A 20,414-nucleotide genomic window follows, 5' to 3' on the forward strand; every position below is an offset into this window, starting at 1 on the left:
CAATATTCGTTGCCGAGCGCCTAAGGAATGTTTACACCATTTAAATGCCCCGACAGCGGGTTTCCTTTCACCCTAGTACACTTAGTATGCATCCTCCGATTCAGCGTCTAAAGCACTTTCAGAGTGCACAGGTGTTGAAAGTTTCAGATTTAAGGGTGGCACGAGGCTACTGAAGGCGTCTTGTAGCCTTGATCTAACTTTCCTTCCCTATCGTGTCCCAATGAGTCCCAAGGAACGGGCTTAAACGGAAACGCCCTACAGTGCCCTAAGCGCATAGAACATTATGTAAAGATGCTTATTCAATGCGACTTGAGACCGCACATGCGGCACAGGTGTGTATGCCATGCCCAGTCCCATCTGCAGTGTCATGTGTAGCACAGTCACCATGAAGCGGCCTCCAGCCGCCCTACGGCCTCCGGATTCTTGAGGCCAATAATGCATCAACCGTTCGCCATACAGCGTAGCGCATGTGTTATCTGCTGTTCCCTTACAGAGCACTGTTCTATACCCAGTAAAATTGGTTGAACCCCTGCACCCAACCGAGAAGGCCCTTTGCTTGCGGTTGCACCCAGGGGCGGAGGGCCCGCCACGCTAAACCCAGGGAACCAGATAACCGAATACCCCTTGGCGGACTTCACAAAAAGCAAGAGAGCTTCATAGATGGGGAAATACATTTGGAATGAGCAGCCAGCATAATAGGGGTGCGCTTGTGTTGGGTTGCTTGCGGAGCAAGCAATATATATGTATAAATATGGCTGCACTCATCGGTGGTGTGATACAAGTGACCCACTTCGGGTTGTCTTAAAAGACACACCAGAATTAAAAACCATTCAAAGGCAGCAGCTGCCGTTGCTCTTGCGGGCTCCAGGGCCTTTAGGGCCTCACATCACCCCGCGGCAGTTTGGCGCTCCACAACAGCATACCTCGTGACCCAGAGAACTTTCTGACAAACTGTGAGACATATACAGCACAACAAGACACAGGATCCGTGAGTTGTATACAGCCACAAATGTAAAAATCCACATTTGTTTGGACCATATGCCCCTACTAACTGCTCAAGGCCTCGAATCCTCCGTAAATCCCCCCCACGAGGAGCTGGAAGCTACCTATAGTTGTACGAAAGCTCCTCGCCGATGGCAATGTCCCTTAACGCGATGAGCCCCACGTGGCTTCCTCCGTCTTCTTCGTCCTCGTCCTTGCAAGAGCAGGCGAACGCACGTGGCACAGTACACCGGTCCCTGATGGCTGCAAGATGCAGACTCCCCCTCAGCCCTCTCAGACGGTGTTCGAGACTGCAGCTCTTTCTCTACTGCTGCTTCTCTATCACCCCGTTTTCCATGCATCGGCAAAGCAACGGGCCGTCACAAAAAAGCTGGACTCTTTTATTAGCACTTTTAGCAACAGCGCAACCGAAAACATTTCTCCACTGCAGTACAGCGAAGCTGAGAGGAACGGGAGAAAGCTCCTTGCACCCCAGTAAGAAGACAACGCTTAATGCCGTTAACAGCAGAGCGAAGCCATGCGGGAGACACCGTGAAGGCCCTTACCAGAATGTCAACAGTGCAGCAGTTCGGAGCACACGAATGATTAATGAAGCGCGTGACGCTCCCACAAGTCGTGGCGTCCACAATGGAGCCGTCTCGAAGCTTAAAGAAGTAGGTACTTCCCCCCATGCTTTGTACGTACTGGGCTTCCCTACACGAAGTATTCACACGGCCCCACAGCATCCTTCCCGTAAACACCAAGCCACCACGCACACAGGCAACACCCACCAGCTGACGCTCCCCTTCCTGCTGCAATGCACGCGGTGCCCTGCCATTATTTAGGACAGCGATTTTCTCGCAGCACCGCCAGCTTCAGCAGAAATCCGCCAAAGATTTCTGGATGCAGCACTTATGAGAGGGGGCAGGCAACAGCGCGCATTCGGAGCCCTCACAGGAAGTTTGCCTTCGCCTCTGAGACAGCATTCCCTGCGTACTCCACAATGAACTCCCCCCGTCTTATAGTTTCTGCTGCAAAGACGCCCCACCTGAGGCAGCAGAGGCAGGAGCACAGGCAGCTGTCCCAGGTATACAAAGCCAGGCAAAAAGCTCATTAAAAGTAGACTGGAGCACGGCTGAAGGACTCCGTCTGTCTGCATGCACAGAGCTCTTGCTGCCGCCGCAGTACCCGCTAGCGCTGCAGCAGCATAAATATCTTACCCGTGGACTGCCGACTTGGCTATCCGCAGCTGCTTCTGCCGCGCCGCAAGCTGGGTAGCTTTGAGAGAACTTTCATGGATTTGGGCCGTTTCTAAGCCACAGAAACCCCACACATACACGCAGCCTCGAACCAACATGCCTAACTCACCAAGGCAATCGTTAAGGCTGCGGGGAGTGCCGATAATGGGGCAGCTGAGGGCAACAATTACTTAGGCGGTCCATGGCATCGAAAAGAAAAAACAGTTCGTTTCGGCGCTGCTGAAGATCCGCTGGCTCTGGCAAACAGCCGCTTTCCTACAATCAAAGAGGCGGAAGCAGAGACAGAGGTTTACCAGGCAGGACACGTACACATACACAGAGAGACAAAAACACACATGTGCACACAGACAAATATACACAAACACAAACACACACACACATACACGCGGCATTGGATGAGAGAATCCCACTTAAATGACGCCACTGTTGAAATCTGTGGCTCATGGTGATGGCTTTGCTGCAGGTCTCGCAGCACAGCGAGGGAAGAGAAACAAACAAGTTTTACGAGTCGGACTGCGTGTGGGTAGCGCGCCCACACACAGACATTAGCGGCCTTACCTCCAACACCAAGCCGAAGAAGGGGGAAATACGGCGGTGCTGTGCCTCTCCAGCAGCCACATCCAGAACAGGGCAGCTCGCTGCCTGCCACATAGCAGCCAGTACTCTGCTGCTGCTGTCACCATGTAAGGGAGGACCTGTGAAGTCGTTGCCTACTGCTCCACTAGGGTGGAGCACCCCAGTGGCTGCTTCAGGCTTCGTTGGCGCACCAACAGTAGCTGCTGCAACAACGGTTGAACCTGCTGCTGTGGCTGCTGCTGCAGCAGCTGCTGCTGCTGCTGTAGTTCCTGCTGCGCTCGTTACCTCCGATGGTGCTGCTGTGTGCTTGGTGGTGGCAGGAAGGCCTACATTCGTTCCTCGTGAGACAGGCGAATCTGCGGGTGACGTTGCTCTCGGTGCCGCTTTCTTGCGCGCGGATGTCTTAGAGAGACGCTGCTCGAGTGACACCTCTGCGGAGGCCCCTGCAGAGACAACGAGGAGCGGTGCACAATCGCGACGCCTGGGGGGTGGATGGAGAGGCTTGCTCTCTCTGTTGGACGGGACGGCAGCTGCCTACGAAGAAGTCCTCCCCAAGGAAGAGGAGGGAGCGCACGACGACGGCAGCAGCCCTCACCATTTTCATCGAGAAGACTCCACGCGAAAAGATCAACGCTACGCCAAGGAACAGGCTCTTCTTCCGCCGCAGAGCCTCGCACACGGCCCCTCGACGATCCCGGATCCGACGCGCCTCCTCCTGCAAGGCCCGCAAAGGCTGCAGCCAATGTGAGGCTTTTTTTAGAATTCTCCGGAGCGGTGGCGTTTGAATGAGTCCCCGCGAAATAGGTGGCTCCTGACGGGGCGGTTAAGGTCGACGTTGCCTGCGCAGGCACGCCGACTGCGGGGCCTTCTGCAGCTGCGCAGCTCGTGCTGGTGATCCTCCTGCCGCTGCTGCCTGATGCAGCGGGAGAAGCGCCTCCTCTGCTGTCCGATGCCGCATTGGAGTTCTCCGAGAAGGCCGCCGCGAGCTGGTGGAGTTGGTGGCGAGCCATCAGGGGGGTCCCCCGAAAGACATGCGCTCCAAACGGGGTAGCCTGCACAGTAAGGCCTGCATGCAAAGTTACGAGGAGGAGGCGCAGATTGGACAGTAGCACCTGACGGCGGTGGCTGCCCCGGATGCAGGCCGATCGGCTCCGTGTGAAGATGCGGGGTGGTGGGAATGAGAAACGCGTAGGAAGGAGAAGGCACAGTGCGCTAGCAGGCAAGTCTCAAAGAGAGAGCACAGCAGCGAAGGGTGAAGCGACAGCACAGAGAGGCTGAGGAGCTCACCGGTTTGCGTATCGTCGCACCCTCGAGGGAGGCCTCCAAAGGCGAGGCACTCGCGCAGCACTGAGGGATGCTTCATGCAGACAGCCGCTAACAGACCAGCGTCGACGTCGGCCTCCCCACCCGCAGCAGACTCCAAAGGTATCGCCTCCCCAACGCGGTCCTCTACTGTCTCGTGGTGTGCTTGCCCGTCGTCTGGCACGGATACTTCAACCTCTTCCCACGCCTTGAGGAATTCCAGCAAAGCCGTAGAGAGAAATTCAAAAACGCGATACTGCAGCATCCACTCTGTGATTGCCTCCGACCTCTCTGTCCTGGCAGGCGTTTGTAATCCACCACAAACCGGATTACCCCCTGCGCACTCCGCGCGCGATGACACTTCAGGGGGTGCAGCAGCAGCAGCAGCGTGCAGCAGCGCTGCAGCACATTGGCTGCACGGAGAAACAAAGCTGCCATTTACACCACAGTTGGTGCACTCAATGCGGTGCGATATGTACTCCAACAAGGCACGCACCTCAGAGGAGAGGCGGCGCCCCTCCCCCCCCTGTGCATGTCTGCAGCCAATGACTTCTACTGCGAATTCTAGAAGCTGCAGGCTGCGTCTGAAGCAGGCAGCTGCAGCGCGAGCTGCGGCAGCCAGAAAGGGATCTGCCACTCGGGCTGCTTCTTCCATTGCTGCCTCCTCCGCTTCATTGGTGACACTGAACTTGGGGAGGAGAAGATCCAGCACCAGCGGCCTTGTATGGACTGTGAGGAACTCCCGCAGCTTCCAAGCCGCAGCCGGTGGCTGCTGCAGCGCCAGCGTCAGAGTATTGAGACTCCGGGGCATTGCGCGGCATGCAAACCCCAGAAGGCGAGAGATATGAGGATGAGCAGAGTCACTCTTCGGCCCGAGGACCACCCTTTCCAGCCGATCCGCTGGCAAGAGGCTTCCCCCCATGGGAGGCAGCACCAGGGCAAGGAGATGCAAGACCTCCTCCTGCGGAAATGATCCCTCGTGGTTTGCTGCTTGACGTGCTGACGCGGCAGCAGCAAGAGAACAGTCTTCTATGGGGAGGCTGCACAGCCGTTGAGGCACGAGGCAAAGAGCCTCATACCAGCTCAACCGCCGCATGGCCGCTTGAAACGGCGACCTCGTGCGCGTGTCGCTCAGAGAAACAGGAACCTCCGAGGAGGTATTTCTAAGTCCACAGCGCGTCCGCTGTCGAAAAAACGATGAGCTGCAGGTGCAGAGGCTGCCGCTGGTCGTGCAGTGCATGCACTCCTCGCCAAGCAGACGCCGCAGCAAGGGGGCTCTCTCTTGGTGCTGCTGGATCGCTCTAGGCGAGCACTTCGGTTCCCCGCAGTAACAGCAAAACGCATGACCTCCCACAGGCACAAGCGTACAGGTAGCAGGAGGCCGCGGTGCTGCTGCTGCTGCTGCTGCTTTGTCAGGGGGGGGGGCCCACAGCTGCGCTGCAGCCAGCGTCTTGCAGACCGACGGGATGAGCAATTTGCTTTCTACAGCCGCCTTGAGGTGACTCACCAGAAACGCAGTGGCCTCCTCTGTCGGTGCTGCGGCATGGCATAAGGCCAGTGGACTCCGAACTGCCCCCAGGCACCTTAACACTGGGACATAAGACGCCCTAGGTGGCTGCTGCAGCAGCTGCGTTTCCAGCAGCCGCTGAAGGGACTGACTCCAAACACAACACACAACAAACGCACACACACAAACACGTATATATATACACACATAAATATACATATATGTATATATACATACACATACATATATATATATATATACATACACACACAACCACACACATAGACATATATGCACAAACCCGTATATATACACACACATACATATATGTAGATATATACATACACATATGTGTATATGTTTATACATGCAAGTGTATACACACGCAAGGAGCAAGCGGAACTGGCAGCGGGATTTTAAGCTTTTAAAAGGCAAGCATTCACAGTGAGCAGCAAAGAGAAAGCCAGCGAACTTCCGCGATTAAAGGTTTCGAGTGGAGTGGCAGCACTTTTAGACGAAAATGCACATGTCGGCGAAAACAGGAGCAATTCGTGCATTCGTTCAGCAGCAGAGCAGAGACGTAATCAAGAAGTCTCACCACTTCTTGTTCGTGCAGTAGCCGAGTTGATGTTACCTCTCCCCGTGCGGCAGTCGCAGGGGGCGATGGCTGCTGCTGTTGCTGCCCCTGGTGCCCCTGAGGCGTTCCGGGTGTGTGCTGCTTTGGAGTGCTGATATCTGCAGTGGGGGCTTCTTGAAAACATTTAGCAGGCTCCTCGGCAGCGAGAGCAAGCAGCAGCTTCCTTTGTTCTGATACCGGCACTTTGGAGTGTATGGGGATGAGACCTTCCAGCTGCAGCAGAAGCCGCGACGTTTCTTTCGTGCAAGCGGTAACAAATGCATGATCCAGCAGTGGCACCTGCTGGAGCTGCTGAGCCTCAAGCTGGGGAGTGCTACCCACAGCGAGTGCCTCGCGATTCAAGCGTCTGATGGCGCATGCGAGGTCCTTACAGGAAGGCCTGCTGGAGGCGACGGCAGAAGTTGCAGAAGCATCCAGTGGCTCGCCAGCAGCAGAAACAGCAGAGGCAGCAGCAGCCGATGCTGATGCTTCCTGCTGAGGATGGATGAGAGTGAGGACCAGGGTAACAAGGGGAGTTAGAGCCTCATGACACTGCCGAAGGTGAAGGCAATGCGCCTCAAATAGGGACATCTCCACAGAATTCCTATGGCTCTGATATCCGCACAGCCTGGAACGAAATTTTTGCACAAAACGCAAAAACGAAAAAAGCTCACAGAGCCTTGAATGCAAAATGCCTATATATGCACGACCTCCGTGCAAACTGCGCTAGTAGGCCCCTTAACGCAAGGAGAGGGGCGCTATTGGCTCACAGTCCTCAAAGAACTCATTGCTGGCAGAGCTGCCGGCTACGTCTCCCCCCTCCTACGAAAGCCACCCAAGGTCCTCTTTCATGTAAGGACTTAGCCAAAGGCGCCTTCACAGGTATCCCGCAGCAGCCACGCTTTCCACAAAGCAGTATTGCGGGCAGCAGCCTCAAGTGGAGCAGCAAACGGTGCTCTGAACGAGATACACGCGAAACCGTGACAAAAGCAGAAACGAAGCAGACAGCGCAACAGACAGAGAGAGACAGAGCAGCCCACGCACCTGCAAGTTAGCGAATCTGTGCCGCTGCCTTTTCTTGCGGATGAAGGTGATATATTCGCAAGCGCTGCTGCCTCTTCGAGCTGAAGGGGTTCCTTCTCGCACAGCCCAGGCGGTTGTGTTGCGGTTTGCTGTTGCTGCTGCTGCTGAGACACTCCGCTTTGTGGCGGTTCCTGGAGGCTGCTTGCGTTGAACGCCTCTTTTAAAGGAGCTCCCTTGCTCTGGAGGAGGCGTTCGAAAGACCAAGAGAGAAGAATAACAGCTGCTAAGCGTGAGTCATGTTGCATGCGCTGTTGTTGCTGCTGCTGCTGGGTGGTCGTAGCGGCATAGAGGCATCCACTCGCGACGGCAGCAGCTGCAAGAGCCTGCGCAGCAATTCTAGAGCTTCTGACGTCCTGAGAAGAAGATTTGTGTCTTCCGCCAAGAGCGCCTACCCCCCGCCTGCAAGACTCCGACTGGGGTTGCCCTCCTTCGGAGGAACTAAATCCGCGCACAGACTCCCCCGTGCCTTCGCGTGGACACCCCCGGAGAAGCGAACGACCAAGCAAGGGCAGTTGGCGAGCTCGTGGACCTCCTTGCGCCAAGCTCTCTGCTCTCCTCAGAGGGAGCTGCAGGAAGAATACATAGGCAACAAACAAGAGTCTCTTCGGGCACTCGGTTACGTGCTTGCGTTGCTCTCCTGCCTGGAGAGCTGAGCTTTTTTTGAGAAGCTGTGGGACGAGTCTCGTCCCCTCGGCTGGTTCCAACAGACGCAGAGGGAAGTAGCGGCACGAGCAGTGGAATCCTGTATCTTTGAATGCCTTCACGCAGACGGACTGCCGCTTAGCTTCCCAGTGGATCGTGGCGGAAATGAAGGGGGGGCCATCTAGCATGCTGTCAAACGTAGAGGGAGAACCTCGCCCGTCTCCCCGCTGCCTTTCCGCCGCTACAGCGGCTGCAGCCTTCACCAGTGCGGGGATGGACTCTGGATGCCTCTTCCAAATAGGCAACGACTGCAGCAGAGCAACAGCAACCGCGAACTGCTGCGGATTCGGCTTTGTGTCCTGTCGCTGGACATGCTGCTTCTGCTCTTCCTTCTGAGGGGGCTGTTCATGGGGTCGTTTGTCTTTTGGTGGCTCTTGCGGGAGCTCATCTTCCTTTAAGCGAGAGCTGCACAGGCTAGCTGCACGCCGCCGCTGCCCCCGCGTGACAAAACTGGGGGTTTCAACTGAAGTCCCTTGATGCGCCTTCTTGCCTCCGGGCTGAGCATCCTCTTCTTCCTCCTCTTGCTCTGCAGTAGCTTCATGCAGAGGGGTTGCGCGACTCACTGCATCCACAGAAGGCCTCTCATGGACCTCGGTTCGCTGCCGTTTGGACTGCGGGATTGCTGAATCGTCACAGGGTTGGATTTGGCCTGGCGAACTTCCAGGTTCAGCAGAACTGGGGGAAGCATGACATCGAAGGGGGGCGTCCGAGGATCTAACGGGCATAGCAAATGCGGCGATGAAAGAAGGAGGCAACGGTATGGGGAATGTCTGAGCAAAGGCCCGTTTGCTGTCTTTCCCGGGAGCCACCATCCTTTGTACGACATTGGGGTTTTGCTGCCCTCAGATTTCCATGAGTGGTTCTGATGGCAATGCCTTCTGCCCTGTAAACGCAGCAGCGATCCCTCCTTATTACGGCTCTTCAGGGGCCCCTCACTGCGGAGGGGAAAGGCAGAGCGGCATTCAGAACGGCCACACTGCTGTCGCCTCAACCCAATACAGGAACGCCATCTTGAGGGTCTGAAATGCACATAAGGGGTTGACGAATGACTTTAGGCAGTGGCAGGCAGTGGTACGCCAGGAGGGCCCTAGGCACAGGGAGGACCCCAACCGAGCCCCTGTTGTTACGGGTGGGGAGCCAAACAGGCCACACAAATAACTCCATGAGAGTGTAACAATGAAGACATCACCAGCTTGCCCCTGGGGAATCCTAGTCACCCAAAGGAATATGTCGAGTGATACTGGAAACTCGGGGAAATTTCCGCTTTGCGTAGAGGAGAGTCTTTTGTTTGTTAGCGTAATATAGATAATTACGAGCAGAAAAACATGTTAAAAAGGGGGCTTTAATGTGACGGCTAACATTGAAGTACAATTGTTACACCGGGGCGGGCCTATGGCGCAATGGTAGCGCGTCTGACTCCAGATCAGAAGGCTGGGCGTTCGAGTCGCTCTGGGCTCACTTTATGACGCTATTTCAAGACTACCAGCGAGGCGTTACTTATTAGGCGGTGTGTGGCCCTTGATAAGTTAGTAGCGTAGAAGTGGGAAAACATTCTTTTCTTTCGTGTTTCATTGTTGACTCCAGTAAACTGTTGCGGGACTTCTCCTTAGTGTCGCATGCATCACCGGCGGTGATCCGCCCTCCAGCCCAATTCTTATGCGAGCCAAGTCAAGTACCTGCTGATTCATATTTTAAACGCTAAATGAAAAGCGTTTCGTACCCTCTGCCGCCTCCCTCCACGTCCAGTGCGTCTTCTTTCCCTTCTTTGCTCCTCTCTAGCAGTGCCAACAAACGTAGAGTGCGAAAGCGCTCCAGATGGGCCGCAGCATCGTGTTTCTCTTGACTTGAATTCAGCTACCATTCTTTCAGGGGTCTTCTGAGGGCCTGTCTACTATTTTGACGTCCTAGGGAGGCCCTAAGAAGATTCAAAAGCATTACAGTTTTCCTCCCCGCACCACCCCGGCCCCCCGTGATTGACCTCAAGTTAAGAAATCAGTCACCAAAATGGCAGCTAAACACCGTAAGCAGCTGCACGTGTACCCGGAGAGCAGACATCGTAGCCTTACATCTAAGTCTTTGTGGCTGCGTGTCGTTAATTGTTTCCCTGATGGTGTTCGTTGCTGCAGATCCCGACTTGATTATGTGCCGCAAGCAGCCGGGTATCGGTGAGCCTACTTGAACTAGGAAACACACAGAAATGCTGATTAAGAGGGCTTTCACTCAACTATGTGGAGGTACTAAGGGAGCTTGATGCTTTTTTGAAGAGGATTTCCTGCGGGTTTTGCACACCACACAACCATCTGGTAGTCTCTTTAGGCCCCTTTCACAATTTTTGAGGCTATATTCCTGTTTTTTGCGTGTTACTGTTTTCATATATACATACCTTCAGCAATTGGCAGGCTGTGCGAACGCTGCGACGGCAAATGCCCTATCTGCGACAGTTACGTGCGGCCCCATACGCTGGTACGGATATGCGACGAGTGCAACTATGGATCATTCCAAGGAAGATGTGTCATCTGCGGTGGCCAGGGGATTTCGGATGCTTTCTACTGCAAGGAATGCTGCCAGATGGAAAAGGATGTAAGGCTGACTACCTTACTTGCCAGTAGAATTCGCAATGATTGCCTTAACTTCAGGACCAGCCTAGAAAAGGTTTACGTCTTTTCCGCATAAACTCGCACTTAATTTGGTTGGCGCATTCATATCAATATACCCATATCAGTGGTGAGGAGCTCGGCATTTTGAATGACTACTGTACTAAGATGTTGCTTTAGAGGGTTCTTCCATGGCTGGCGAATGCTGTGCTATGATATGGTTACTCAATCGTTTGTGTGTGACCCACCCCGTTAATATTGAAAATTTTAAATACTTACTCAATCTAAGGCAATGGCTTGAAGTGTAATTCCGCTGTTTGCGCATTTGCAGAGAGACGGGTGCCCGAAGATCGTGAACTTGGGCAGCGCCAAAACTGACCTGTTTTATGCACGTAAACAATTCGGAGCCAAACGAAGCTAGCGTCGGCTGCCAACACTACTGTTTCTCCTTTTTCTGCGAGTGGCTGTAGGGTTCAAGGTTTTGCTGCACGTGAGGGGCCATAATTAGCCCTCACAACGAGCGCCGAACCCTCAACAGTGCGACTCTGTGCAGACAGCTATTTGATGGCTTCAGTGATGTCACCACACAGCAGAAGCTCTGTGGTATTGCCAACGGAGCCATCTTTAAAAAGACATGCTCATCTTGAGGGAATATGACATCTTAGTGTTGGCGAAGCGTGAGCTGAATTTTAAACTACCAATTTTCTATGATGCGGATCAAATCCGTGGGGTTTAGATTAACTTCGGAATTCTTACTTTGTTTGTTCCTTGCTGTTGTTTTCTGTCTGCCTGGAGTAGGATCTGGGAAAACTGCTTATTAGGGGGGATTTCTATTCGACCTCAGAGTGCAACACAGGGAACGCACCTTGTTTAATTTCTGCGTTTTTTAGTTCTTCTAAATATCCGTTTGTTCCATGTAAGGCAGCCCGAAGTGGTTTCTTCCATCCTTTAGGCTCCCCTCTCATTATGGAAGTATTGATGCCGCTGTCAGTAATGAGACAATGCCTGTTCCTCATGTAAAAGTCTACACTTTAACTTATGCTAACATCAGGGAGCCATGTGTTGCTAGGTAGCCCCGTAGGTGCGGTAGGCGCTCTTGAAGGATTTCTCTGTAGACTAGGACAGCGTCCAAGCAGACAGCCGTCCAGCTATCGGCGAAACGCTTATTTAATCCTGATGACTTGCCGTTGCAGCTCGGATCGGGAGTCAGCAACTCCAAACTGCATTCAGGTAGACTCTAGTTTGCGAGTGCAGGTGTGAAACGCTGGTCGGTGCCCATTGTCAGGGTGAATAGGAATATGTAAAGGGAGCTGATAAAGTCAGATGTCGAGTGGACACTTAAATCGTGTAGCTTGGCAAGTGATTCACCATGGTGAGGCAGCAGGAGCTTCTGATTCACAGTAATCCTGTTGAGGGGCTTAAATCAAATGTACACTTGCCACAGCCTTTGTACTTTTATGGCATCAACACCGGGTTTCGGCACAAAGCGCTGGCCTAATCCTGCAGTTGCCATTTTTTTAAATACATCATTAGCCTCCACTCAATCTCCTATTCATGATGTGAGCTTTCGATGCCGCGTAACACGGCCTGGTGCTGACCCGGAATTTAGCTCAATTCGGTGCGCTGGACGATCAACGTGTGGCCAGCCTGCTGGCAGCTCGTCATTATTTTGCACGTCTGTGACCTCCTTGAATCCGCCCATTCCTGCCTGGAACTGCGCTAGCAAGTGACCAGGCAAATTGCCCCCTGCCTTGTTTCCTCGGATAACAGATCCACCTCACATTCATGTCAAGGAACACAGCATTTCTTGTCCAGTAATGATAACGTAGTTCTATTTCTTACAACAGAAGAGGATGCGCTGTTGGGGAGCTGTCTGGTGGTGCTGAGGCGCGGGGTTTCCTCTTACTTTCGTTTATGGTTCGCCTTGGACTGCATGCTGGAGTTGGCTGACACGGCACCGAGGTCTCTAGGCAAAAAAACCCGATTCGGCCCTTCCTAATCAGCCAGATATGCAATGCCAGTACTCAATTGCTACTAGAACGCCAACTAGTCCCTCATTTGTGGAAGCGTCACAGGTACGTTGTCTTATTGCTGAGTCGCTGCCCATCTTCCGACCACCTGATTTTCCACTTTCGAGAGGCTTGATATAGACCACTGCTAAAGGAGCTACTCGTCTACCCTGTGGCTTTTTGAGTTCAAGGCTTTACATTCCTTGATATACCAATGTATCAACAGAATTCCCTGCGTCAGCGTTCTCAACACTTTCAAAGCCTGGGTTGGAGCCTAGCTCCGCAGCGACAGATGGGTCAGAGCCTGTGTGAATGCTTAAATAGAATTCCATGCGATCAGATGGCTTTTCTTCTTAAATGCACTTACCATACAACTGCGTCCTCCCTGAATGATACCTCGAAACGCTTATTTCGTACATCTGAGCCACCGTACTAGATGTTCGCATTTGTGTCCATCCTTACACCCGTCGTAGTTTTCTGGTCAGCGTAACCTCACTGACCTATTCATCAACACTTTGCTGGCTGGCAATATGTGCATTTTTTTAGCTGTGGAGCTACTGCGTTTAGCTCAGCTTGCCGGCCGGCCTCTGTCCCCCCAAAAGTATTTGCCACAGCAAACTTTCATCGGTGAGAGTCACAATATGACTTCGTCCGAAACCAACTGCGCTACCGAAACTTTGACCTCGCAGTGCGTTTAAAGCCAGTGGGTGAGCGGGGAACATGTGCATTGGACCATGTTTGATACCCTCTGTAGCACTCCACCTGAGGTCTCCGTGAGGGGCCTTCAATCCAGACACAATACAAGTTTACTGTAAATTTATTGGGTCTTTTTAAGAGGAATTCCCGCCTTTGCCTGCTTGCGCTTTGTAGAGGTTTCCACATAAAGAATTATGGCAAGCTGGGGTGCGCATAGCTGCTTACAAGAAGCCCTGTCAGCATTCACAGCTAGCTGCACCTAGCATCTATTGTAGGGGACTAAGTTATACTTAAATATTGTGTACTGTACCAGTTACATTTCGCTAAGAATCAGTAGCGAATTGCCCGTTTCATTTGTTTGTTCATTAATCGGGTTTGCCGCAGCGTGTTGCAAGCTTTTTGCAAGAAAACTCAGTGTTCTGTGCGTGTGTACCTACTACTATTTGCAACTGGCTGTGGATGCTTGGCGTGCTCAGGAGGTGTAGCTATGCTCAGCCTAACTGTTCCGCCTCTATAAAGCAGGAAGCACTGAGGATTGCGCTCTGGGTAAGGCGGAAGGTCTTTTGGAAAATACTTATCAACTTTCTAGGAAGTTCGCATCGAGTTGGGAAACAGGTGTCTCGACCGATACCATTGATGGAACGCTACATCTAGCGCATGTACACACAAAATTGAGTCTTCTTTTAGCGAGCTCATAAGATCCTGCAATATATGAGATGCATTAACAGACAAAACTAACAGTGAATTCCTTGCAAATCCTTGGCTAAAATATCTAGTGTAGGAGAAAGTGTTTGATTTTGCTTACGCCGCTAGAGAAATGGAGATCAGAGAAACAAAAACTGTCTAGTACGGTCGTATATGCGGCTGGTACTACGAACTACTCACGGAGGCCTTGATGAAAGCCTACGGTCCCCTTCGTCTGGCGTTTCAGTCTTTTGCACCCTAGACTTCCTGAACTGTTTCTCCGAATAGTCCTATAGTAAGTAGAGCCCATTGCTGTTCTAGGCCGCAAGCACACATTTCCAAGAGTGCAGTGGCTTTACCTTTACATGTTCACCCACTTCGACAAACCCCTATAGCCACTGCTTGCTAGCACAGTCCCCATCTCCCCCCTTTACCCCTCTAAATGCGGTTATCGTTTGCACCCGCAGAATGCGCCCTGCCACAAGTTTTCTTCTCCGTTTCCAGCTGGGCACACGTGAAGCTCAGGACGTACTGAAAACAAGTGTTGTGCGTATCAGCACGAGGAATTTTCCAGATAGTCTACCGTGCCTTGTAGGAGGCAAAGTCCAAGTAAGCCTTATAACCTCATTTTCCACTTTGAAGTAGAGTCTGAGCAATCAAGTTTCTAATGTCTGTTAGATGGCGGGGAAAATTTCGCGGTGTTGAATGTTTTTCGCTGCATGCTTTGAAGAACAACGACCCCACCCCTGGCGGCCGCTGAGCTGGAGGCGAAGATTGAAAGGGCCTCCCCATACCATCTTTCGGATATATCCCTTGAAATTATGGCTGTCAACTCTGGATCGCTTTACCTTTCCTTCTCATTGAGGCTCTCGGGCAAGCTGTTCACCCCCTCCCTCCCGTCATACACTTCGCCACGGCACTCCCCCCTCCCTAAGAAAACTGCACGAGAAGGTGATTTCTTCTAGTGATTGCCAATTTTTCATGAAAGAAGACTGTGCTGAGGCAAGCGGATGGTCATTATCTGCCCTAAGGGGCTCCAGGCACATGTTCGCCCCCCGTCAACTGCACCGCCCCCCAAGTCAGGCCGCCAGAAAACGCAGCAGAAGCCGTGAGATCACCAGCAGCTGCACCAGTGGGCCCACTAGCTGCAGCAGCATCAACTACCGGCCCACGGCTCTCCAGTACAGGGAAGGACACGCCGCAAGTCTCAGAGACTGGAGCCCTCTACCCAGAGCAGGGGTCCTTCCCGCTACTTCCCAGCCACAGCAAACGCGAACGCAGAGGCACATAGAAGCGGCCTCAGCTCCACGAACGTCTACAGCTGTGGCTGCCGCTGCTAGTGCCGCGCAAGCAGCAGGCGGGCTGCTTTGTACCATGCTCTCGTGGCTGTCCGGGTGTTCGAACGGGGAGGAAATTCCCTGTACAGAGCACGATGAAGCCCCCCTTCTTACGGCTCGGGAGGGCTTTGCATATGAGGAAGTAGATATGCATCAGCTTGAGCTGGAAGAGTTTCAGCAGCTCGAGTCGGCAGCAGAGACACCCCAGGAGTTTTTTTCCCCACGATCCAGCAGTCCTCTAAATGAGCACAGCGTTGGGGAGGGAGGCTTAGGCCACGACCAGCGCCAACATCAGGGACGAGAGCAGGGGATGCTGCAGCCTCAGCATGCATCCTCTGCCGCCTTGTCTTGCAGGCAGCGTCGAGATTACTGCCCGCCTTACCCCGAGCAGCAGCACCCGCGGCAACTGAGTTCCGGTCCTTTGATTCAAAACACTGCCCGAAGGCACGCAGCGAGCGATGAACTGTGGCTGCATGAAGTTGCTGACCGCCTGCAGCAGCACCAGCAGCAGCTGCAGCTGCAGGAACATCTACGGTATGAGGCGGCCCACCAGAAGCGGCTGCTCGAGAGACGCGAGGAGCCCTGCACGCCTCTACCACGCTCCGTTAGCATGGCGTCTAGCTGCGCAGACGTCAGCAGCATGAGTGCTCTCAGGCAGCAGCAGTATCGCCAGGCACAGGAGTTCTCGAGGCACCAGGCACAGGAGTTCTCGAGGCACCAGACGCTAAGGAGACAGCCAAAGCCTCTCCCTCCCCAGCGGCAGGGGCTGAGCTTCCCGCAAGAGTCGAGTCGGTCTTCTTCGGTGGGGGTGTTGTCGCGAAGGCCTACTCAGCAGCAGCAGCGAGGGGCGACTCCCGCTACAGGCGAGAAGATCCTTGCTGCTAGCAAGGAAGTAGTAGCAGCGTCACCACTACCACCATTGTCAGCTGCTGGGGGCCCCAGGGAGGCGACATCCAGGACCTGGCAGACAACAAAGGGGGGGGCAGCACGAGCGACGACTGCCGCAAGACGAAGCGCCAGCGCCGTATCGACAGCCGCAGCGGGAGTAGCAGCTGGCAGTGCTCCAGCTGCGCTGGGGAGGACTCCCCCCATCAACGCTTGCAAGCAGCGCAGTACTTCCACAGGGGGGCTTACCAGTAAAGCTCATACATTAGGGCTTTCCAGAGCCTGCCACACCCCTCAGAGAGCCACGATGCCCCAGTGCAACGGCAGCAACAAAAACAGCGGCTCGCGTCCAGAGGCTCCTCCCAAGATCAGCAGCAGCACCAGCACAAGGCCGGCGTCGCGTGCCTCTGCAGCAGCAGCAGATGGTGGTCTGCTGCCGCAGAAGCGGCTCGGGAGCACAGGGCTTTCCGCCTGTAGGAAAGCCTCTCTGTCGAGATCTGCTCTTGGAAGTGCCAGTCGCGAATGTCGGGGCACTCATGCGCAAGCGAGGGGTAGGGGGAACTCGGCGAACTGGCCAGCCTCCTCATCTGGACGACAGCCGGCTGCATTTGCAAGCACTGCTCCGAATTCAGAGGATGCCGCCGCTGCAGTGTTAACAAGCGCTGGACCTGAGCAGCGCTCGCCTCGCCAGCATGCGCGACAGCATCCGGTCGGCTCTGAGTTCGCCGCTGAGAAACAGCAGCAAGAGCCAACGGCGTCTGGTCGGCGGCATTTCGTGGTTAGCAGCACATGCTCCGAAGAGGGGATTCCGCAGCAGGATCAGCCGCAACAACAACACCAAATGCAAGAGACGCAGAAACAACAACAACACCAACTGCAAGAGACGCAGAAACAACAGCAACACCAACTGCAAGAGACGCACTTGAGGCATTGCGAGCTGTGGAAGGAACAGGAAATTGCTCTCCGGATGCTCCCAGCCCGGCCCCTGCAACACCAGCGGCTGCCTCCTCTACCCCCCGTTGGTGGAACGCGTGGGACGATGCAGACGGGTGAGAGCCGTGTCGACTGGGGCATTAGAAACCCCAGTCAGCGCGGATCGAGAGAGGAGACTTGGCCGTCTTACCCCCTCTCGGATGCTCCCCACGATGCATACACCTTGCAGCCAGATGATTCGTGGGATTCCTCCTTTGGGGGCCCCCCACAGGAAGAGCCACCCGTTTCTGTGGGCCGAGCCATAAGGGCCACTGGCACTTCTGAATGGGGCGGCGCTTTAATCCGCCGGCTGTGTAAGGGGGGCCCCTCCGTCGAGGCCTCCTCTGCGGAGGTTTCGAGACTACGGGCTGGAGAAAGCAGTGAAGACGCATGCAGGCCCCAGCCAAGCAGCCAGGGGACAGGCGAATCGGCGGCTTCCGTGCAGCAGCAATTGCAGCAGCAGCAAGTGCAACAGCAGGGCGCACAAAAGCAGCAGGAAGTCGGCCTCCAGCAGGACCAGCGACACACGCAGCAAGTGCAGCAGCAGCTGCTGCACTTGCTGCAGAGAAGCGAACGTGCCTTACAGCACGAAGCACACCCACTAGAGGCCGTGGACGAGGTTCGCTTCGTGTCACGGATTCCTCTGCCTCCCTTGAGACGACCGAGCACCTCCAGCGCTTCTCACCAGAGCCAGCAGCAGCAGAAGCAGCAGCAGCAGCAGCAGCAGCAGCTCCCAACAGCCGCATCAGGAGCCGCTCTACCTGCAGGACTCCCAGGCGCTGCCACTGGAGGAACGCCCTCCACCAGAAGGGGCTCTACTGCAATGCCAGCAGCAGCAACAACAGCAGGAGGCACGACAACAGCAACAGCAACAGCAACAGCAAGAGCAGCAGCAGGAGCAGCAGCAGGAGCAACAGCAACAGCAGGAGCAACAGCAGGAGCAGGAGCAGGAGCAGCAGGAGCGACTCCATCTAGGGGAGCAAGGCGGGCAACCCAGCAACCGTCTGCGTCTTACCGGCGCCCGTCATCAGGGCATCTTTCGAAGGGGCCCCCCACTGCAAGGCCTTCTGACGCTGAAGGAAGCCATGAAGCCGCCTCAGGATTTCATTGCAAAGCAGAAGACGGAAGCGTGTCTTCCTACAGAGCGAGGCAGGTGAGCCAAAGTTGCGTGCGTCGGTGCATGCCTGCACTTCGAGAGTGAATTCTCACTCCCTGAAGGAGCTCTCCGAACGCAGCCAGCCAGACTGCCTGCCCCTGCGAAAACAGCTTCTGTCGATCCTTGTAGCAGCAGCAGTGTCTTCGCAGCATTTACCAGTCGAAGCAGCAGCAAAGCGGCCACGCTGTGCGTGCCGGCGGGCTGGCGGCCTCGTCTTTTATCGTAGCTGCACTCTGCGGCAGCGCTAGCAGCAGCTGCTGCCGTTTGAATTCTGTGTGTTTCAGGGAATGGCTGTGAGGGACCGATCAGCTCGCCGTCCTGGTGGTGATGCGGGGCCTTCTCGATTGGGGGGGGGGGCACTCCCGACTCAAGAGAGCGTCAGAGGGGGCCTACCAGGTGGTGCAGGGGGCCCTGTCGTGGGGGCCTCCCGTCCAGTCTCTTTCTTCAAGTGGCTGCAGCAGGTCGAGCAACAGGAGCAGCATGGCAGCAGCAGTGGCAGCAGGTGTTTGACTGCTCTCACGACGGCCGAGGGGGACGGAACGGTGGATGCCTATGAAAGTGCAGTAGAAGACGCAGAAAACTACGAGCCAAAAAAAAATCAAAGGATCGATCAAGGCGATTCGGGAAAATATCATGTGCATTCAGCTGTGCGTTTGTCTCAGTGCTTGATACATATCTGCTTCATGCACTTATACAGCTGTCGTTTTTCAGGCCACACCCCTATCGATGCCTTCCGCGCGCTCTGGTTATATATATATATATGTATGTGTGTATGTTGCTCGCATCCTGAGGCTGCAGTAGCTGGTCGTCTGTTGTGCTAATGGCTTCTAACTTCTGCGGGCCCTCTGTCTCCCCAGGGATGCGTTTTTTCTTCCCCCCATCTCACGGGGTAACCTCTCAGCCTTTAGCGCTGAGGCAAAGACTGACTGTGGTTCTGAGTGCGATGCTGCAGCCTCGAACCCACCTGGAAGCAGGGGACTTTGTGCTCTGCGACGTCACTCTAGGATACGGCCGGTAAGAAACACGCGGAAACATATCCAGCAGCTCTAAGGCCCCAACCCCCCTTCTCCCCCTTACTTCCCCCCGTATCCGGTGAACGGCTGTAAAACTCGCATAGGCGTAACAGGGAGTGCACAAAGGCACATGCAGGGCCTTAGCCAAGGCGCGCATAAAGGGGACCGGGAGCATTGCAAGAAGGGCAATGCATGCGACGCGAGTTAAAGGCGCCCATGTGGCCTGCGCGACGGACTAGGCGAGAGGAAAGCAAGCGTGCACTGGCACTTGTTGTTGCATCTTTTTTTTATTGCAGAACCAGTCAAGTCGTGTTGGCGCGTTGTGTTCGCGGCCCCCTGTATGAGCAACTTGTAGGGGAGGGAGGAGGGGTGCAACCCCACGAGGCACCACCTCCAGATCCTCTTGTGGCCCTTAAGGTGCTCCCTAAGGCCGTCATCTCTCGTTTGGGCATGCGGGAGCAAGTGCGAAGGGAAAGGGCTTTGCATGCATCTGTACAGTGAGGCAGCTACGTGCACCGGTAGTATAGTCCACCCTCGTCCCTCCCTGGAGGTGCGCAGCGAAGGCCCCGTGTGCTGTGACGTATGATTTTGGCTATCAGTCGAATCCGCAATGGCTTCCTTGGCGCGGCATATATGTATTATAGACACGCTTTTCTGTGTATGTGCAGACACCCAAATATCCTCCGTTTCTTTGGCTCTTTCGAAGATCCGGGTCATCTAGTTTTCGTCCTCCAGTACGCGAACAGGGGCACGCTGCGGCATCGTATGCGGTGAGGCCCCCAGCGCTTCGTCTTTGTGCTAATTCTTGCGAATTTTGTATGACCTGTGTATGGCGGCACCGCCGTCCAGGACTGAAGTGTTTGAATTTCCTGCTTGCTGCGGCTCTAGGGAGGCGGGGGGCCATCTACCTGAAGAGGAAATGGCACGGGTCTGTCTTTTTTTGCTTTCCCTCCCTCCCAGAAGGTCTTTTATTCCCATGAACCACGCGTAACATAGCCCCTCAATATGGCGCAATTTTAACATTAGAACGAGTAGTTGTGTA

General features: G+C 54.5%; 3 protein-coding genes and 1 non-coding gene across 4 annotated transcripts; 3 read left to right on the forward strand and 1 right to left on the reverse strand.

Annotated features, from left to right (window-relative positions):
* Positions 1–881: 881 nt before the first annotated feature.
* Positions 882–8,838, reverse strand: LOC34621711. The gene is made up of 16 exons (XM_026338109.1): positions 7,286–8,838; positions 6,818–6,869; positions 6,224–6,679; positions 5,461–5,772; positions 4,725–5,265; positions 4,104–4,454; positions 3,751–3,882; positions 3,412–3,690; positions 3,095–3,259; positions 2,799–2,986; positions 2,411–2,495; positions 2,202–2,292; positions 1,937–2,029; positions 1,548–1,695; positions 1,107–1,195; positions 882–951 (listed from the first exon to the last, which is right to left on the reverse strand). The coding sequence occupies exons 1-16, from the start codon at positions 8,836–8,838 to the stop codon at positions 882–884; spliced, it is 4,605 nt and encodes a 1,534-aa protein (XP_026193894.1).
* Positions 8,839–9,412: 574 nt separating this feature from the next.
* On the forward strand, positions 9,413–9,484 carry Trnaw-cca. The gene has a single exon. It is a non-coding gene; the product is annotated as a tRNA-Trp (tRNA).
* Positions 9,485–10,030: 546 nt separating this feature from the next.
* LOC113147459 (PHD finger-like domain-containing protein 5B) lies at positions 10,031–11,041 on the forward strand. The gene is made up of 4 exons (XM_026338129.1): positions 10,031–10,046; positions 10,153–10,191; positions 10,416–10,606; positions 10,952–11,041. Exons 1-4 carry the CDS (start codon positions 10,031–10,033, stop codon positions 11,039–11,041), a joined length of 336 nt encoding a protein of 111 aa, XP_026193914.1.
* Positions 11,042–17,270: 6,229 nt separating this feature from the next.
* On the forward strand, positions 17,271–19,611 carry LOC34622436 (androgen receptor). The gene is made up of 6 exons (XM_026338110.1): positions 17,271–17,636; positions 17,693–17,822; positions 18,011–18,090; positions 18,249–18,330; positions 19,261–19,373; positions 19,486–19,611. Exons 1-6 carry the CDS (start codon positions 17,271–17,273, stop codon positions 19,609–19,611), a joined length of 897 nt encoding a protein of 298 aa, XP_026193895.1.
* The last annotated feature ends 803 nt before the right edge of the window (positions 19,612–20,414 follow it).

This window comes from Cyclospora cayetanensis, unplaced genomic scaffold (assembly GCF_002999335.1).
Source record: "Cyclospora cayetanensis isolate NF1_C8 unplaced genomic scaffold, CcayRef3 CcayRef3_contig_23, whole genome shotgun sequence".
Lineage (NCBI taxonomy): Eukaryota > Apicomplexa > Conoidasida > Eucoccidiorida > Eimeriidae > Cyclospora > Cyclospora cayetanensis.